This window comes from Gossypium raimondii, chromosome 5 (genome assembly GCF_025698545.1).
Source record: "Gossypium raimondii isolate GPD5lz chromosome 5, ASM2569854v1, whole genome shotgun sequence".
In the NCBI taxonomy this organism is placed as follows: Eukaryota; Viridiplantae; Streptophyta; class Magnoliopsida; order Malvales; family Malvaceae; genus Gossypium; species Gossypium raimondii.
This window is the reverse complement of record NC_068569.1, coordinates 20,754,167-20,774,012: the sequence shown is the minus strand read 5'-3', so window position 1 is coordinate 20,774,012 and position 19,846 is coordinate 20,754,167. Positions and strand designations below refer to the sequence as shown.

Genomic DNA, 19,846 nt, shown 5'->3' with positions numbered 1-19,846 from the left:
ACACCCAACATGAAAATGACTTGATTTATATGTTTTTCTTGATCGTGTGAAAATAATGGCTTTTATTTTGACTTAATAAATGATTTCTTATTCGAGCTTTACAATTTTTATGTCATGCTTACGACTTTTTTAACAATATTAATATTTTAATATTTTATTTTATTTTAAGATTAAATTAATAAAATAATTAATAAATAATATTAACAATTAATTTTCAATAAATCAATTTTACAATTTCAATTATTGTATTTAACAAATTAAACAAGTAAAAAAAGTAATTCATAATTAACATTAAATTTAATTTTTAAAAATCGTGAAAGTTCATATTTAATTCGAATTGAGCACTAAAAGATTATATCATTACCTTTTGTACAAGCCCAATAATGCCCGGGCCCAAGCAAATAAATAAGCCCAATTATTAGTCCAAACTATCCCAAGCCCGAAATCAACAACAGAGACAGGTCGAGAAACCCTAGTGATGACGCCAAGATTCCAATCGTCGACGACTCGGGAAAGGGGACGACAACGCAAGCAATAACAGAGTAATGTGATAAAAAAGCAAGCGAATATTGAAGAGAGGATTTTTTGTTTATTTTATTGTCTTTTTTCGGCTATTTAAAGGCCGATTTTAATCTGTAAATGGGGGGAGACGAGTGCAAATCGGTTTTTTTTCGGTGTAAAAGGGAAGAGAAAATACATATATCGAAGCGTTTTTTTACAAAGGTTTTTTTCTGTTCATTTTTTCAGTATCCATTTTTATTTTCATATGTTTTATTTTCTTTTATTTTTCATTTTATTTTGTTAAAAATAACATAAAAGAAAGAGGGAACGCTTACCTGTGCCGCCACGGTGCGCCCTTCTCCGCCGTGATCGGAGACTGAGGCGACCGAGGGCGGGGGGCTGGCCTTGACTGAGAACGGCGGCGGAGAAAACAAAGAAAACCCTAGTTAGGGTTAGTTTTTTTTTTAAAGAAAGAAAGCTGAATGTGATTTTTTTTAGGAAATTTTTAATGTTATAAGAAAATTAAAACGACGCCGTTTTGGGGGGGATCCGCGCGTCAACCCGACCTGGTTCCAGGGTCCGCGCGTCAGACCTTAAATGGTCTATTTGCGCATTCGGTCCCCTTGGTCTTGCGGTGTGTTTAAATTAAGCTTCTGATTTCTTTTAAATTTTCCCGAAAGTTCTATTTCTGTTTCAATTTGGCCCATGCTGTTGCACAGCGTTTTGGGAGGCGGGAATAATTTCCCTTTTGGTCCTCCCCATTTGCGCGCTAATTCAATATGGTCCTGTTTTCAGATTTATTTCGAATTTAGTTTTTTTTTCCTTTTTTAGTTCAATTTAACCCTTTTTTATTTTATTCATCTTTTAAAAAATTATGTTATACTATGACTTGATTTCTATTATTATTATTATTATTATTATTATTATTAGTATTATTATTATTATTATTATTCTTATTATTATTATATAGTATTATTATTCTTACATATATACGCATATGTATGCTAATAGATATATACATATTTTAAATGTTTTTAATACATATACATATATTTTTATATATTTTGCTATTATTTCATTTTCTTAGTTTCTATGTACATATATACGTATGTACATTTATACTTTTATAATATTTAAACAGTTTTCATATTTTATAATCAAAATTATTGTAAATAGATCTTTCGTACTTTATATACATATATACACATATTTTCAAACTTACTTGAATATTGTGCTTATGTTTACATATTTTGTAAATACATGTACATATATATTTTAAATTTAAATATTTGCTTCATATTGTACATTAATTTTTAACATACCCTTTTTGAAAATATAGTTTGATTTTAACCATACATCAAAGTTATTTTCTTGACTCAAAGATTTTTTTTTTTGAATAAAAACAATATTCGAAGTTTGGGATTTTCGAGGGAAATTGAGCCCTAACGTATTGGGTTCTGATTTTCTTTGTTAATCTTAAATAACCGAGAATATTCTTTATTCAAAATGCATGAGCATAAAAATCATTTTTGGGAACTTAACTTGTCGTGCCCTAATGTATTGGGTGTGGCATGTTACTTTCTCGAAATGAAGATTTTCGTATAAAATAAAAGTGATATTCAAAGTTTGGGGATTATGAGGAATTATACCCTAACGTATTGGGACTCGATTTCTTTACATGACTTGAACAATTGATTATCCTTTTGCAAATTTCATCATTCAAGCTTATTTTAAAATATTTTTTAACTTTCGACACTAAGACATTAAATAGTCAATTTGGTACCGATTTTTGGGCGTTACGAGGGTGCTAACCCTTCCTCGTGCGTAACTGACTCCCGAACCTATTTTCTCAAAATTCGCAGACCAAAATAATTTTTAAGGTGGGCCGGTCACACCTTAATAAAGGATCGGTGGCGACTCCAGTTTTTATTTTTTTAAAAGTCGACAACTAAATTTTTTGTTTTCAAAAAACGGTTTCGACACCTTTTATTGTACCAAAATCTATAATTCTTGCCAAAATATAAATATTATATTCAACAAGAAAAGAACTCAAGTATTATTTTTGTGAAAATATACATATTAACGTTCTTTAACCAATTAATGTTACGTTTGTTAGGAGTATTATTTTTTTACGCATATTTTAGCATATAAGTGAGTAATAAACTAATTCAATTGGCAATATTTAGACATTCTCATCATGAATGTTTTTAGTAAAGAAAATGAAAAATTTTCATTTATTTTGAAGAGGGGTTTTTACAAAATAATATAAAAAACAAAATATTACCAAAATGTTATAACTTTTTTTTATTTACCAAAAAATATATAATTTTTTTATTTACCAAAATATATATATAAAAAACCTAAACTGATTTGACAACTCCCTGGGTGGAGGGAAGCAGGTTGGCGGCACCAATGGAGGGAACCAGGTTGGCGGCACCACCCTTGAATTTAAGGGTGGTCGGTTGGTGGGGGGAAGAAGGAGAGGGGAAGAAGAAGAAAGAAAGGAAGAAAGAAAAAGAAGGAAAAGGAAAGGAGAGGAAAGAAAGAAAAATAAGGAAAGAAAAGGAAAGGAGAAGAGAAAAAAAAAAAAAGAAGAAGAAGAGGGAAGGAAGGAAAAAAAAAGAAAATAAGGTAATTTTTATTATTAATTTAAGATTTTTGTAATATTTGTGTGTTAAAAATAATGTTAAGTACATTTTACGTATTTTATTAATTTATTTAGGATATATAATTTTGAGATATATTTAGCATGAAAAATTCATGGTATGTACATTATATGTTGATTAGGAATTTTTTATGAAATTGACTTAGGATGTTGAAATTAGTTTTGTTAGGAAAATAACATTAAAAGTAAAATGATAAAGAAATATATTTAAGAAAACATAAAATACGAAAAGAAAAAACGAAAATTATATATTCACGAAAGTAAGAAAATGCGAAAAAAATTATATCTTTAATAAATTTTAAACATAATGCACTGAAAAAGTATAAAATTATAAAATTTAAAATGACGATATTTTTAAAATAATAAAATGCGGAGAGAAAATACGAACAAATGGCCAAAATAATAGTGTATTACTAACTTTTAAAAATTGAGAAATAGTTAATACAAATATTTTAAAAAATGTAACGAAATAATATAAAATAATAAAATAAAAAATTTTTATTGAAAGTAATAAAATCGGAAAAAATACAAGCAAATGGCGGGGATAAGGATTTTTTCTTACACCAAATAAAAACCCGTTTTAGTATTTTTTTATTTTGGTAAATAAAAAATATATAATATTTTGGTATTTTTAATATTTTATTATTTTTGTAATGTTTTATTATGGGTTTTATAAAAAATAATATAAAAAATAAAAATTACCAAAATATTATAAAATTTTTTATTTACCAAAATATATATAATTTTTTATTTACCAAAATATATCAAAAAGTAAAAACAAAAAAATAAAAAAACAGGAAAAACACACTAAATTAATAAATTAATTTTACACTAAATACACTAAATAATACGAGTAAATGGAAGGGATAATGGTTTTTTTACACTAAATTAATTTTAAAAACACACTAAATTAATAAATTTAAAACATTATGTAAAATTATAAAATTAGAAATGAAGATCTTTTTTAAAGTAATAAAATGCGGAGAAAAAAATACGAACAAATGGCCGAAGTAAGAGTTTTTTACTAACTTTTTTTTTCAACTTCCAGGCATCGCAATGGCTTCATTGATTAGCACCAAAAGCTACATATCTGATGCGGCTAATAACACGGTATGATTTATTATTTATTAATCACGGGTTCTATTTATTTAAAAAGGATAGACGTACAAAGAAATAATGTTATCGTAAAATTTTTTCTGTAATTTAACACTATCAGGACTCGTACCGAGTTTTAAGAGGCCGTGTGAGTGTTTTGAAGAATACTCCGAATGCACGGTTGATGCCGTACTTAGAGCTAGCCGGATTTGGGTCCGTAGCACAGATCCGGTACACCATCTTGCGCTTTGATTTATTATCTGCGCTAGTGGAGAGGTGGCGCCCGGAGACCAACACTTTTCATTTTCTGTGCGGGGAGTGCACGGTGACCTTGGAGGATGTAGCGTTGTAGCTTGGGCTCCCAATTGACGGGAGTCCCGTAACGGGATTATCTGCATTTATCGATCCGGATGCACTTTGCTATCAGCTTCTATGAGACTCACCAGGGGACGGTGAGTCATATTTTTCGGGCTTACCATTTACATGGCTGAAAGCCAAGTATGGACAATTATCAGCGACAGCCACTGAAGGCGAGTTGATGTGCGCTGCTCGAGCGTACATCATGCATATCATAGGGGGAGAAATCATGCCTGATGCAAGCAACGACAAGGTGCATTTGATGTACTTGCCCCTGTTAGCTGACTTGTCCAGTGTTAGCTCCTATAGCTGGGGCTCAGCCGTGCTAGCAGTCTTGTATCGAGAGCTTTGTCGGGCGACAGATCCGAAAGTTCGCGACATTGGCGGATGCCAGTCCTGGGCGCTGTATCGGATGCCATTTTTGGCATCGGTTAGACACAAACCGTATGTTTATCCACTGCTGAACAGGTGATAAAATATAACTTCTCATTATTTGTAGTCATAATATATTGACTAATGTTACCAACTCTAAACGCTATATTTGTTTTTTGTAGGTGGAGTGCTCGTCCGGGTATCGGGAAGTCGTACAATGTCCCGCTATACCGCCTCATGATTGAACAGTATGCCCAGGATGGGGTAAGATGCTATTCTAATATTCATGCTATTCTAATATTCATGACATCTTACTTTCTATATCTTACGCACACGTTATGGCTAATTATAACCATGTTATTAATCATGCAGTTTATATGGACGCCGTACCGAACGCCAGAAATTACCGCCGTGGTACCCTCGTCTGCGTACGTGCATTCGTACATATGGTGCACTAACGCACCAATTATAAATTTCAACATGGTCGAGTGGTATCACGGGGATCGGGTGCTACGGCAGTTTGGCTTCATCCAACCTATCCCGGATCCACCGTGTGAGGTGGGAGAAGTTCACGGCAAGAATAAGAGAGGAAAATCGATGATAGATTGGGGAATTAAGCACCGAAAATTTGTGGCGCTGTGAAACGATCGATTTCGTCGAAGACCTCAGATGGTTATGGCTACCGACACGCAACCATCAGTAGAGTATATGCAATGGTACTATAGTTGCGGGAAGCCATATTTATACGGAGGCCAGTCGATTGTAATCCCCCCGCACATGCAGTGACATGGGGGCCGGCCACAGCGGCCCAACATGATCTGGATCCCATGGCATATTATTCTCCGGAACCACAGGAGCCCGAGCAGGAGCCCCAGCCAGATCCGGAACAATCTGGATTTGTCGGTTCAGATAGCTATCATCCGGATTTGTCAGGCACTGACAATTTGCCGAGCTTCTCAGGGCCAGAATATGCATACGACTTTGAACTATTCGGATCCTACTCGCCCGGCCCATATCCGTAGCTTTATGGGACTCCCTCAGGTGCATCAAGTTCATCGCTGCCGAACGAGGGACATGCTCAAAATGATTTCCTCCCTATTTTTACTACACCACCACCTGCGCCAAATGATAATGTCGGTCGTCCCGGGCACCCAGAACGTGACCGTCGACCTCCGAATAGGTATACCCCTAGGACTACACCATCGAACCATCAATTTTAGGGGTGTATGGCACATGTTTGTACATTAACATGTTTGTACTTTTTTGTATCAATTTAATTATTCTAATTTAATTATTCTAGTTTTAGTTATTGTGCTTATTGTTCAATTTCTTTTTACCAATTTAACTATTTTAAAGTTGCATTATATTAAAGCTTAATTTAAGGTTATATGCCTCCATTTTCGATATAATATTAATAATTCCAAATGCCTTATTTTTCTTTCTTTCCTCCCTTTTCCTTTTCTTTCCTTCTTTTTCTTTCTTTCCTCTCATTTCCTTTTCCTTCTTTTTCTTTCTTCCTTTCTTTCTTCTTCTTCCCCTCTCCTTCTTCCCCCCACCAACCGACCACCCTTAAATTCAAGGGTGGTGCCGCCAACCTGGTTCCCTCCACTGGTGCCGCCAACCTGCTTCCCTTGTTTGGTGCCGCCAACCTACTTCCCTCCACCTAGGGAGTTGTCAAATCAGTTCAGGTTTTTTTTTCTTCTGTTTTTTATTTTTTTTGTTTTTTTATATATTTTGGTAAATAAAAAAATTATATATATTTTGGTAAATAAAAAAAAGTTATAACATTTTAGTAATTTTTTATTTTTTTATATTATTTTTGTAAAAAACCCTTGAAGAGGTCTTATTTTTAAAAGAGTATTTACTCTTCAAGTTTAAAATTGTCTTGATTATTCTTTATTTTATGTCTAATTATTGTAATACATATGTAATAAATAAGTATTTTCATCATGTTCTTGCACTAGATTCAACCATCCGTCCAGTTTAAAAATATTGGTTTAAAATGCATATGTCCTAAGTTTAAATCCTATTGTAGTATTATTTGACTAAAATGAAAAGACAATAACACCCTTCTATAAAATATTTGTTACTTCTCAAAAGTAAGGGTATTTTACAAATTGATGTCTGATTGACTTGTGACATCAACTTAATCATTAGCTTAATATATATATATATATATATATATATATGTATAGATAGATAATAATAAAATTTCGGGTAAACTACCAAAATAGTCACTTTTGTTTGCCTCAGGTTACATTTTAGTCACTTTTGTTTGAAATGTTACGTTTTAGTCACTTACGTTATCGTGTTGTAACATTTTAGTCACTGAGTCGTTAATTGCCGACAATGGTGTAACGATAAGCTGAGTGGCACATTAAATCATCATATCAAATGAAAATTTTAGGTTAAATTCTACAATTGGTCCCTAAATTTTTTCATTTTCAACAATTTAAAAATTTTCTTTTATGTTCTTCTAACTTTTTTTTTCCATTCTCTTATGCTTCTCCCTCTATTTTCCTCCCTTCTTCATTTCTTTTAACATAGTTTTTCTATGCTTTCCATTTGTAACTAGTCCACAAGCTTGCCTCACTCGAAAAAATTAAATTGTTCAAAAAAATAAAACATAGAAAAACTACGTTGAAAGAAATGGAGAAATGAGGAAAACAAAGGGAGAAGCATAAGAGAATGGAAAAGAAAGAAAGTTAAAAAAACATAAAAGAAAAAAATTAAATAGCTCCAAACGAAAAATATGGGGACCGATTGTATAAATTAACCTAGAATTTTTGTTTGAAATGGTGATTTAACGTGCCACATCAGTTTACTGTTACACCGTTAACAAAAACTAACGGCTCAGTGACTAAAATGTTACAACGTGAAAACATAAGTGACTAAAACGTAACATTTCAAACATAAGTGACTAAAATGTAACATGAGCCAAACAAAAGTGACTATTTTGGTAGTTTACCCTAAAATTTCATTAGAACTACCTATTTAATTAAGATAATATATATATATAATCTTTAAATTTTATCACTTTATTCAAGGATGGAGTCAGAATTTTTTTTGGACTGGGATTAAGTTGCATATATTTACGATAATAAAAATATAATTTCACCATTTTAATAGCTTATATCTTTATATATTTTAAAAGATAAAATAAAAAATTTATCATTTTGGGGGCAAAAATATAATTTTATCATTATAAATTTAAAATTTTATAAATTATTAAAGGCTAAAAGGATAATGTTTGTATTTTAAGAGGTCGGGACCCATATTTCATGGAAATAGCTGTCTAAAAATAAATGCATGCTCCAAATTTGGTCTTCTTGCAGATAAAGGTCTAGATTCTGTATTGATACTCAATGAACATGCCCACTCTTGTCTCGTACATTACTCCCATGCAGTATAAAGAGATCATTCCAAGAATTTTTCAAGTATGTTGTATGAGTATTTAAGTTAAATCATAACAAAATCTTAAAAGGAAAATTGCGGAAATCAGCATCTCAAAACCTATCCAAAGAGTGAAGAAATTAGATGAAACTCCAACATCACGCACATGACATCAAACAGATCTCAAGCAAGACCATAACATGCTATGCTAGAAGACGTTAAGGTTGTAGGTGACAATCAAATCCCACCAACATTTACCATCACAAGGAATAAGAAATTAATTAATCCATACCATACACAATGTCTACTAGTGCAAACAATCATCAGGTTCAGGTGTTCTAACGCCTTGGCTGCCTTGTCTCCATAATTTGCAACAACGATGATGACAGCGTCTCGACTGAGATCGGAAGCAATTTATTTGTTTATTGAAGAACCCAAATTTGCATGAACTAATTTTGTCAAAATAAAATCCAGCTCAAGGTAAATAAACCATGGAACAAAAAAGTTAGAATGTCAATGGAACTATTGAAGATTGAAATGAAATAAGAAGAAATGTATCGATGAAGAAGTTGATTGGGCAGAGGTGGCCAGCTCCCCTCAATATTTTAAAAGATGTTGGTTTTTTCTTTCAATTTTTTAGAAAATCTTAATTAAGCACTCCAATTTTTTTTAAAAAATTGTCATTATATCTTTTATTTTTTGAAAATTACTTTTAAAATTCTCATTGATCTCATAACAATTTTAATTAGACTCCAAAATTTATTTTAAATATTCTTATTAAACTCTTGAAATTTCTCAAACTTTTACTAGCCTCTTAAAATTTCTCAAAAACTTTTTGTCTATACACCTTGATTTGCAAAGAAACAATTTAGGAAAAACACCAACTTTTAACTTTCTTAGAGTAAGCATGAAATTAAATCGCTCTATAACAATAAAAGAGAATGTCACTCGAATTGAGACCAACAATAATTAAGGGTTTTTGTTTCTCAAAGAAAATCCAAGAAGATAAAAGAATAAAGAAGCGAGTTTAGCACAAGAGTTAAAAATTGTGTAAAATGTTCTACGGATTTTACACTCACAACAAAAAAATGCATTCTCCCTCCATTGATCCGGAAAATATTTTACTTTAACCTAATTGGTTCTACACAACTAAACATATTTTACTTCAAACAAACACACCTTATGATACAGTCACAATGTGAAATAATTATGTAATAAATATAATTTATAAAAGCTTGATATAAATAACAAATGGTAAAGTATAACTATTGAAATTTATAGAGGCTTGAGTTAAAATTTTATCATGTGTATTTCTATTTTATTTTCTCTATATAAAAGATATAAAATACCTCTAAAATAAATACAATTTGCTTTGTAAAATAAAAATATTTTTATTATTACCCAATTGAATTTATGTCCATTTGACTTATGATATTAAACTTTATAAAGAATTTACTATTAATAGAGATTGTGTGTTTGAATAAAACAACATGTGTTCAATAGCATTAAAATACAATTTCATTATCACTTCACTTTTTATGGAAACTTAATATTTTTATTTGTTTTAAACTAAGCCTATGTTTGATCAATTGACAATTTAAGTACTGAAAAATAAGTACCGAAAGATTAAGATTAAGGTGTGTTTGGTAAACTAAAATTTAAATGTTGAAAAGTTAAGTACTAAATTTTTACTACTAAGTTTTATAAGTGTTGAATTTTATTAGAAAATTATTTTTAAATTATTATATATAATTATGCTCTTTGATAAAAGTAAATATTGATTTTAAAAGACTATCTATTTTTATTTTTAATATTATTAATATAATGTTTTATATTATTTTAGATAATTTTGGATCAAAGATAAATATGGTAATTTGAATATCTCGTTTTTTAAAAAAGAGATAATTTATTTAAAATTTTAATAAAATAAAACCCACTTAATATTTTCTACCTCAAGTGATAAGTGTTGAATATAAGTTATAATATCTATTTGGTGTATTATTTAAAATTAAATACTAATTATAATTAGATTGTTTGATAAAGGATAATATAATTTTAGACGAGAGTGTGTTCGATACCCTTATTAACTTTTTACTTAATGTAAACTTTTCAACAAAAAATGTTAATATGATAAATAGAGCTACTTATCACTTAATGTTGAAAACATTTTCAAAATTTATTTTAAAATAAACTATTTCTTCAATTTATTAAAATTAAAATATTCAAATTATTATCTTTAACTTTTATACAAAATTATTCAAAATAAAATAAATAATACCATATTAATATGGTTAAAATTATGAAATAATGAATTTTCAAAATTAAATGCTTAATTTTACTAAGACTGTTTTGATAAATCATTGAAAATTTTCAACATTTAATTTTTTAAATGTGTTTGATAATCATTTTAAATTTTTTATTTAATATAAAATTTCAACAAAAAAGTGTTGAATAAAATTTCCAAATTAACATATTTATCTTTCATCTAAAACCATCCAAAATTATTAAATTTCAGTTTATCAACCACATATATCAAACAATTTTATAGTATAAATTCAATACTTAATTTTTCAGTATTTAAACCCTAAAATAGACTAAAATAAAAAAATTGTTGAATTTATTCTCTATTAGATAAATAAGTCCCTATCTACTTATCATTTTCCACAGTTTTTGTAAAAAAATTATTTAATAAATTTCATTGTAAATTATCAAATGTATTTTAAAAATATTATTTTTTAGTTAATTGAATTTATTTTAATACTTTATCAAATAAGGCCTAAATCAATTATCAAAAAATTAGGTATCAAATAAAATAAATACTTGATAACAAAGCCGAAAACACGAAACTAACCAGTATCCGACACCGTTTAGTAAACTCTTTCCATAGGAGTTGCGTTTTTGTTTCGCTTCGTTCTATATCCTCAGACACATTTGCCTTGACAGCACTGTTGTTCATAGCATTCAGGAAAAAAGAAAATCAACACTCTTTCAAATTATTGGTGATTTCAAGAATGGATTTATTAGTTTCGGGTTGGAATTTTAAGCAGTTTGCAATTCCAGTATCACCTCCGCCTCCACTTCCACCACCGGTATCACCGCCATCCACCGCCACTACTTGTAGCTTTTACAAGCCTCCAAGCTCAGCACACAAGGTTTCGTCCCCGTTTCGGACATACCGTTTGGCTAGAATCTCAAACAAGTCGTCTTCTCCGTTTGCAATTCACGCCAGGAAGAAGAACTCCAAGTCTGAGCCGCTTTTGGAGCCAACCCTTGTTGAAGAAGTTTCAATGGACGACGATGACGAGGAAGATGAACTGCTTCTTTTTGATGACTTCGAAGATGGTAATTTTATGAATGCTACATACCCATTTGCTCTATGGGTGCGTGATTGTTGGTTTCTTTTTAGCTACAGTATTTCTGCTCAATGTGGTTGGCTGGTTGCTAATGAAAGGTAAACAGAAGTTAGGAATTTCAAGAAAAAAAATTACTGGTTTTTTTAGCCTTAGGGGGGGGGGTGAGTTGAGAGCTGACCCAACTCGGGAAATGCTCGGGACTAGTCGAATCGAGCTTGAGCTGGTTTAACTCGAGTAGTCCTGTACAAGCATCTTAGCAGCTCCTTTTTTTTTTTCTCTGAAAGCTATATATATAAATATCAATTATAGGTAAGTATACATACGCTCTATTAACTAGGTAAGTATACATACGCTCTATTAACTTGAATTCTCTCCTTAGTTGAGCTCAAGTTTGAAAAGTAAAACTCGATTGAGCATGTTGCCATGTTGAATTTACAGTCAGACTGGAGCTTGAGAGACGAGATTTATACTGTATTGAGAATTGACTTGACTAAGCTTTGTTCTACCCCTGCTTATGTTAATTGCTTAAAGTTTCTACCGAATAATGTTTACCTATTTCTTTCTTTACAATTTTAATAGAGTTCTTACATGTTGAATAAACTTCTCATGTCTAAATGAATGTTTCTTGACTGCATAGATGAATTGATGATAGACAATGATGATGATGATGATTTCTTTGAAGAAGAGTACACAGAAGACGAAACTGAACTTTATGTAAGTTCTAGTGTTCTACAACAATAGTTATTGGCAACATTTCCTATATTCTTTTTGGTCAAAGCTTACCCAATTTGCTAAAACATGAGTGTATATTTTTAAGGTCGGTGATGGAGCTGGAGGAGGAGGAATTTCTCTTGCTGGAACATGGTGGGATAAAGAAGCTTTATTGTTAGCTGAGGATGTATGTCAATCCTTTGGTGGTGATTTGGGTATATATGCCTTCAAAACGTTGTCGAATTCTTCCATTCAAGTCCGCATTGAAAGGCTTACAAATAAGTAAGCATTTATTGGCACTTCTTTCTTTCAATTGAGAAATGCTGGTAAACCTGCTTTCTTAATTAATAATGTGGTGATATTTTTTCCTGACAATCCTGTTATACTGTTACACCTGAGTGTATGGAGTTCTGTTTGCAGGAATCATCTAATGAATAATCAAAGTTTTAATGTTGAATGATACACATAAATTTAATGGGGTATTCTTGAACATTTCCCATCTTAATGCTTAGCATCTTATTGAAAGTGGAGCCTTTAAGTTACTGGTTAATCATTCAACTATTGCAAATTTCTTATGGTAAGATTTGAGGTTGTACGAGCAATTGAGCTTCAAGCAGTTGAATTTCCATATTGATGGTATCTTTTTACTTCTGATATGGTTTCCTTTATGCTGCTGATTCTAAAAATTCATGGAGTGGTGTCGTCCCTTTAGCCTTGCAAAGTGTCATGTTAGCATGTGAAATCAAAGAATTTGTGATGGCCTTTTGTTTATTAATATAGCTTCCAGTGTCATGATTTCTTTTAAGTTTTGTAAATTAACCAGTGTCATGATTTCTTTAAGTTTTGTATAATTTAGTTGTTCTCAGTCGGCTCTTTACTATTTTTCTTCCCATTATAAACCATCTTCTTAAAAAATAAAAGAATGCCTCTCGAATCTAATTTATAATGATCTGACAGATCTGGTTCCCCCAGTATGGAAGACATTGAAGCTTTTTCTGTAAGCTACAGAGCAAAATTGGATGAAGCTGAACTTGCTCGATCAGTAGCAGAGAATATAACCTTGGAGGTGATGATGTTTCGTAATCACTATTATTTTGCTTTCCATTATTTCTCTGTGATTGTGGTCAAAATAGTGTATTTTCTGAATGGGCAAACCTATTTAATGACCACTTAAAGCAGGCAACCTTAGGTTAAGTACACTAAATTCCAGACATGGCCAAGTACCATGGCTTTTTTAGGAGCAGAAATTAGTGGCGATTAATGCCTTAAAGCTGAAACTTGTATTTGGTTACACATCACACTTAAATCATTTAGCTGTCAGATCTAAAAACCTGTTTTACTTGCAGGTTTCATCTCCTGGTGTTGAAAGAGTAGTTCGAATACCACAGGATCTAGACCGGTTCAAGGACCGCTCTCTTTATGTGAAATATGTGACTGAGGTAGCTGACAGCGGTAAACTTTCGGAAGCTGATGGTGTTTTCAGGCTGGTCTCATTTGATATGGAAACAAAATGTTGCATCTGGGGTTTAGCAGACGTGAGAATAAATCGAGAAAAAGCTGGGAAAGGAAGACCACTTAGCAAAAAGCAGAGGGAATGGCGTCTGGAGACTAGCTTCGATTCTTTACGTTTAGTTCGATTGTATTCTGCAATATGAATGTTTTCTCTTTTCTTTTCTCTTTCCCCTCGCACAACATGCATAGTCAAGCAGTTAGTTGGTGATTTTTATTAACATTATCATCCAGCCTTTGAAATTGACTCTCTCAATCTATCTCCAAGTATGTGTTGTAAAGATATGTTCATCACTGTATTTAATTTGACAAGTCCTGTTTAAGCTCATAATTTGGTTGTTTATGCATTTGTTAAGGGGACAAAACTAATAAAAAATGCATACGTAGTAGTTTAGTTGGGTATTTGACAGGATACTTGGATGCTGTATACTGGAGATAAGTTATAAATCTCGAGCCTTGAATCTTTAACCTCCTAGGTTAGTACTTTCATCCTGGTACAATTGACCTTTATTTTTGCGATCTTTTTCAATCAATTGATTGGAAAATTTTAACAACTTTTTGGATTTTAGTTGTTCAGAATGTAATATTATTGCCTGGATGATAAACTAATAAATAGGTGAAAGTCTGATGATGGGATGGAGTCGGCCATTGAGCTCTTTAGGCTGGAATGGGATATTTCTCTTGGTATAGTATATTTGTTTTGTATATTTGTATTTTTTAAATAAATTGGTTTAAAAATAATATCTATTAATTATATTAATGTCCTTTGTATATTTTGTTTTTGTTTAAACTACTCATTTGGTAGCTATCTAACAAAAATAATATTTTAATAAATTTAAACTTAATAAAAGAATTTTAACCGTGTTAACAATTTGACTTACTTTTTAAAATTAAAAAGCAAGGGATTAAATTCCTACAAATAAAAGTAAAAGTACTAAATTCCAAATGTATAAAATTACCTAAACTTAAAAGCATATGTTAACGTAAATATTTTTATTATACTTTCCACCTAAAATTGAAGAAATAACCATACATAAAATCATAATTATTGACCATTGGAGATTGATTCGGAAGTACAAAATAGTTTTCTGATCTCACAATTAAGCTTTAGCAGAATGACAGTTTTGATTTCTTTCAGGGTAGGAGAAGTTGACTTTTACTGTTGAATAATTAGATGCCTATTTTAGAGCCATGGACAAACTCAAATGTGAAGAATAATGGTTGCTAGAAGGCCAATTTTAGAAATTAAATGTCATCAACTTATAGTCGTTATCATTACAAAGATGGGAATACAATAAGGTTCAGTATAACAAGTTCTGTTTACTAGTTTGTAGTTCTTATGTACGAAAATGATGGGGATTAGACCTTTGTGAGAAGAGAAGTAAAAAGATCCCATGTCCCACTCCTTTTTTTTCCTTCAAAAGGAGGGACATAAATATAGAAAAATATGAGTTAAAATGTATATAATTGAGAATGATGAGGTGGGTTTCTGGTACCTCCACCCAAGTAAGAAAGATAAGAAAGGTTAGAAAAGGTGAAGTTTATTGTTTCAGGTTTTGACATGCATAAGGGGGCAAACTGTTCTGACACTACTTAATGATGGAAAAGAAGAATTGGAAGGGGCGCAAGCTTTTTAATGGGTTACTTTGCTCGTGATATCAGAAAGCTCATGCATTCTTTGCTATCACCTTTTTTTCTTTTCCTTTATGAAGAGAAAAGTAGCATTTACCTGCGCCTTGATGATGATGATGATAAAAAAGAAAGCTCCTTTTGCTGTTTCAGTTTTGGAACTTTGGATAATTGGAGCATGCCCCCACTGTGAGTAAAGACAATGTGATGCAGACGTAAAGGGGCAGGAAGGGGTTTAGATTTTAGAAGGGATAATTGGAGCATGCCCCCATTGTGAGTAAAGACAATGTGATGCAGACGAAAATGGGGTAAATGCAGTAACGGGTTTAGATTTTAGAAGGATTTGCATGACAAAAAGTTTGAAGAATAAAGGGCTAAAAAGCAGGGGAAAAAGAGATTTGGGAAAGAATTTGGAGGATGAATTTGTGATTTTCTTTTCTTACTGCCAAACACACATTACATTCTTGATAAATGACTTATGTTGATTAAGTTTTTGTTCACATCATGTCCAAATTTAAATTTGGACAACCCCTTTTCCTACATCAATTTACAAGTGAGATAACTACTATTTAAAAAGAATTATTAATGTAGCGTTTGTGCTTTTTATATTATGATTTTTGGAATGTAATTGTCGGAAAATTTATTTTATAACGTTTGGTATACATTAAAATGTATTGATTAAAATCATAAGAAAGTTACATTATCATATTTGGTTCGTTTAGTATTTTTCTAATAATATAATAATAATTTATGAATTTAACCTTATTAAATAAAAGGTAATATTCATGTTTTAAATTTTATAATAAACTTTATTCTTAACAAATATTTGGATTAAATATTTAATAATCAAATTTAATTGATAATTTTAAATTATTTTTAATTTATAATTTTAATAGAAAGTAAAATTGTTTCAAATTTGTCTTGCATATATTTTCTAAATATAATAATGCATATATAAAATCATATATATATATATATATATAAAACATGTCTTGGAATAAATTTAAGAAAATATTTGAAATCACATTAACCTATAAGAATATATATAAAAAAATTGATTCTAAGTATTGCTATATATAAAGAAAACTACAAATAATTAAATCATAATAATATAAAACCATAAGCGATCTAACTCACGATTTTGACACAACTTAAATGGAACAATTATACTCATATTCTACAAAAAAATATTTATACAAATACAAATGGTAAATCAAATTTATAGCTAGAAAAATAAAATAAAATAAAATAAAATATAGGAATAAAACTTGTGAATTTATTGAAGTAAGAGAAAAAAAAGATGTAGGAAGGAGGCAATAGCTTTTTTTTCTTTTACCTTTATCAATAGACTAATATCCTAAACCAATATCAAATAGAATTAATTCCATCTTAATATATTTATTTTAACTTTTCAATCTACATTGGAAAATAATTTTTCACCTTTTATCATAAGAATCACATTATCATATTCATGAGAAAGTAACTCTTAAGGAAAATTTAGATTTCAATAAATAAATAAATAAAATTTGATATACCTAACATTAGAATTACTATCCAACTGGTTAAATTTTCAAGAAAGTGATTACTTTTTGTTGTATCAAATGTTACCTAAGAAAGAGAAAAGAAATGAGATGGTTTAAAGTTTAAACCCATATCATCTAAATGCTAAATGAAAATTTTAACTATTATTCTAAGTAAATTTTAATATTAAACACGCAGCGAAAGGTGAGTTTGAAAGGGTAGAAGTATCTCTTTCGTTCCGGCATATATTTGACGTTATTTTTTGAACAAGTATCAATAAGGTGTTAAAATGACACTCCAACCGTATAAAATTCACACCACCCTCGTAGTGAAAGTCGCAACTTTGAATTTAACTTCCAAATTTGAGTCATAATTTCCTGCTATAATGGAGTGCGTATTTGCTACAACTACTAATCGTTCGAGGTAGTTACTTATTTGGTTGCAATTTTACTACCAACCTAACATTCTATTTTTAAACTCATTTTTTGAAAGGTAAATTATAAAAAATAGTTATTTTTGTTTGTTTTAGATTACATTTTAACTTTTTATGTTTGAATTATTATGTTTCAGTCACTTACGTTATCGTTTTGTTACGAAATAGCCACTCTACCGTTAAGCTCCGTTACCTCCCTTACAATGCTTCTACGTGACAATCCAAATAGGTTTTAAATGCCAACTTGGTTGTCTTACGTGGTAGTTCAAATTAAATTTATTTAATTAAAAACATATTTTTATCCCAGCAACTCGACATCTAAGCTGATATTTAAAACTCATTTGGACTGTCACGTAGGATTGCCATTAGGGAGGTAACGGAGTTTAACAGTAGAGTGACCACTTGTTACAAAACGATAACGTAAGTGACTAAAACGTAACATTTCAAACCTAAGTGATTAAAATGTAATCTGAAACAAACAAAAATAACTATTTTTATAGTTTATTTTTTTTTGAATTACTATTTTTAAACATTTATTTTACTCATATGGGATCTTTCAATTGAGAAAATCGCGACAAGCTACCAGTTCCAGTGTTGTGAACATAACCTGCATGTGACTGCAATGCCAAAAGAGGTAGTAGACATAGCTACGTTTGTGCAATTTAACTCTGGTCAACATCAATAGTGGATTACTATAAAGGCACTAACCAAAGATGATAACTTTACTAGGCATTTTTAACTTCAACAAATGTTTTTGTTGGTTTGTGAGTGATTAGTAAAGGCTTCGGAAAATATAAATATTTTATTTTCTTTAAGATTTTATTCGCTTCTATCATATGTTGGTATATAAAAATTTATTAATAAATAAAGCTTGATAATACAATGAAGCCTAATAATTATATGTGTTTTGTGCATATGAAAATAATTCATTGAGTAGTGTATAATAAGAATATCAATTTTATAAAAAATTTGGATAAAAGACCTCTCCAGTCCCTCTCAATTTTTATATTGAGCAAATTGAACCCTTTCAAAAATCTAAGTAATTTAGTCATTGTCGGTTTTGAGAGTGGGCAATAAAGGATAATTAATCATAATGTTAATGTTTTTCCGTCAATTTTACATAAGTTTGATTGGGATAATAATAAATTGAGCTATTATAATTTACACATTCTATCAATTTGGTCATGATTTAACAAATTTAGTCTGCAATATTTTTATAAATGTGTAAATGTTTAGCTAAATTTATCGGATTTTTAGAATTAAGACTAAATTAACAAAATATGTAAACATCAAGGGATAAATTTGTCATGATTAATAAAAGACATTAATGCCATGATTAATTGCTCACTTTCAAAATTAACAGAGATCAATAATTGCTCCAATTTCTTGAGAGTGACTAATTTACTCAATTTTAAATTTGAGAGAGACTAGAGTGTTTTTTACCAAAATTTTGTAGAATAACCATTGAATATGAGGGAGAATAAAATAAATTGTCTCCATATTTTTTTCTAGTGTCTTTTAGTGTGTCAATCCAAATAAATTTTAAATCCTATTTATGAAAAACTTCTCATCCATTCATACAAACACAAATTTATTTTAGTAATAAACATGTCTATTCAATTTGGTATTCTTTTAATAATCACAACTCTTAATAAATAATTAAGAGATATGGATACACCTTTTTTTCGTGTGGAAGTGAGGGTCAAGCTTTGATAAACTTAAAAATTCAACATCACAAACTGCAGTGTGCGCAACACTATTAAGATCATCTAATAACAATTTGCAGATATTCATGGGCGGTTGCCTAAATCTATGAAGATAGAGTCATAAGTATTGGTAATCTTTATTATATGATCCACAACCTTATTTATCTCTTTGAAAATATGCTTGAACCTGCCTTGTTAATCTCTATTACATTGCCTTTCAACTTCATCCAATGTATGTCGAGCTTCACGACCATTGTTGTTACACATGAGGAGATCTATAGTAGTAGAACAATCACTCTCCAACTCTACCATGTGAAATCTGGCTTCCCAATTGCAATAGTATAAATTATGAATGTTGGAAAATTATTTTGGACATCAATGGGTCATGAAATCACTTCATTAATAAGCAAGTATAAACTTTAAAGCTGGCATATATAGTATGGTATAAACTGAATTTCTTTTTCATTCTCATAATACTTGTGATGATAGTAAACCTTACATTTTAACATTAAAACATTCTTTTCAATACAGACGAGGTCTCAATTGTTTTTAGTCATATTCACCATTTTCAACTTACCCTTAAAACGAGGAGCAGAAAACT

At 30.3% G+C, this 19,846-nt stretch overlaps 1 protein-coding gene across 1 annotated transcript; it reads left to right on the top strand.

Moving 5' to 3' along the window:
• The first annotated feature begins 11,245 nt into the window (after positions 1-11,245).
• On the top strand, positions 11,246-14,287 carry LOC105770717 (uncharacterized). The gene is made up of 5 exons (XM_012592036.2): positions 11,246-11,725; positions 12,374-12,450; positions 12,554-12,729; positions 13,405-13,513; positions 13,794-14,287. Exons 1-5 carry the CDS (start codon positions 11,395-11,397, stop codon positions 14,100-14,102), a joined length of 1,002 nt encoding a protein of 333 aa, XP_012447490.1. The 5' UTR covers positions 11,246-11,394; the 3' UTR covers positions 14,103-14,287.
• Positions 14,288-19,846: the final 5,559 nt, after the last annotated feature.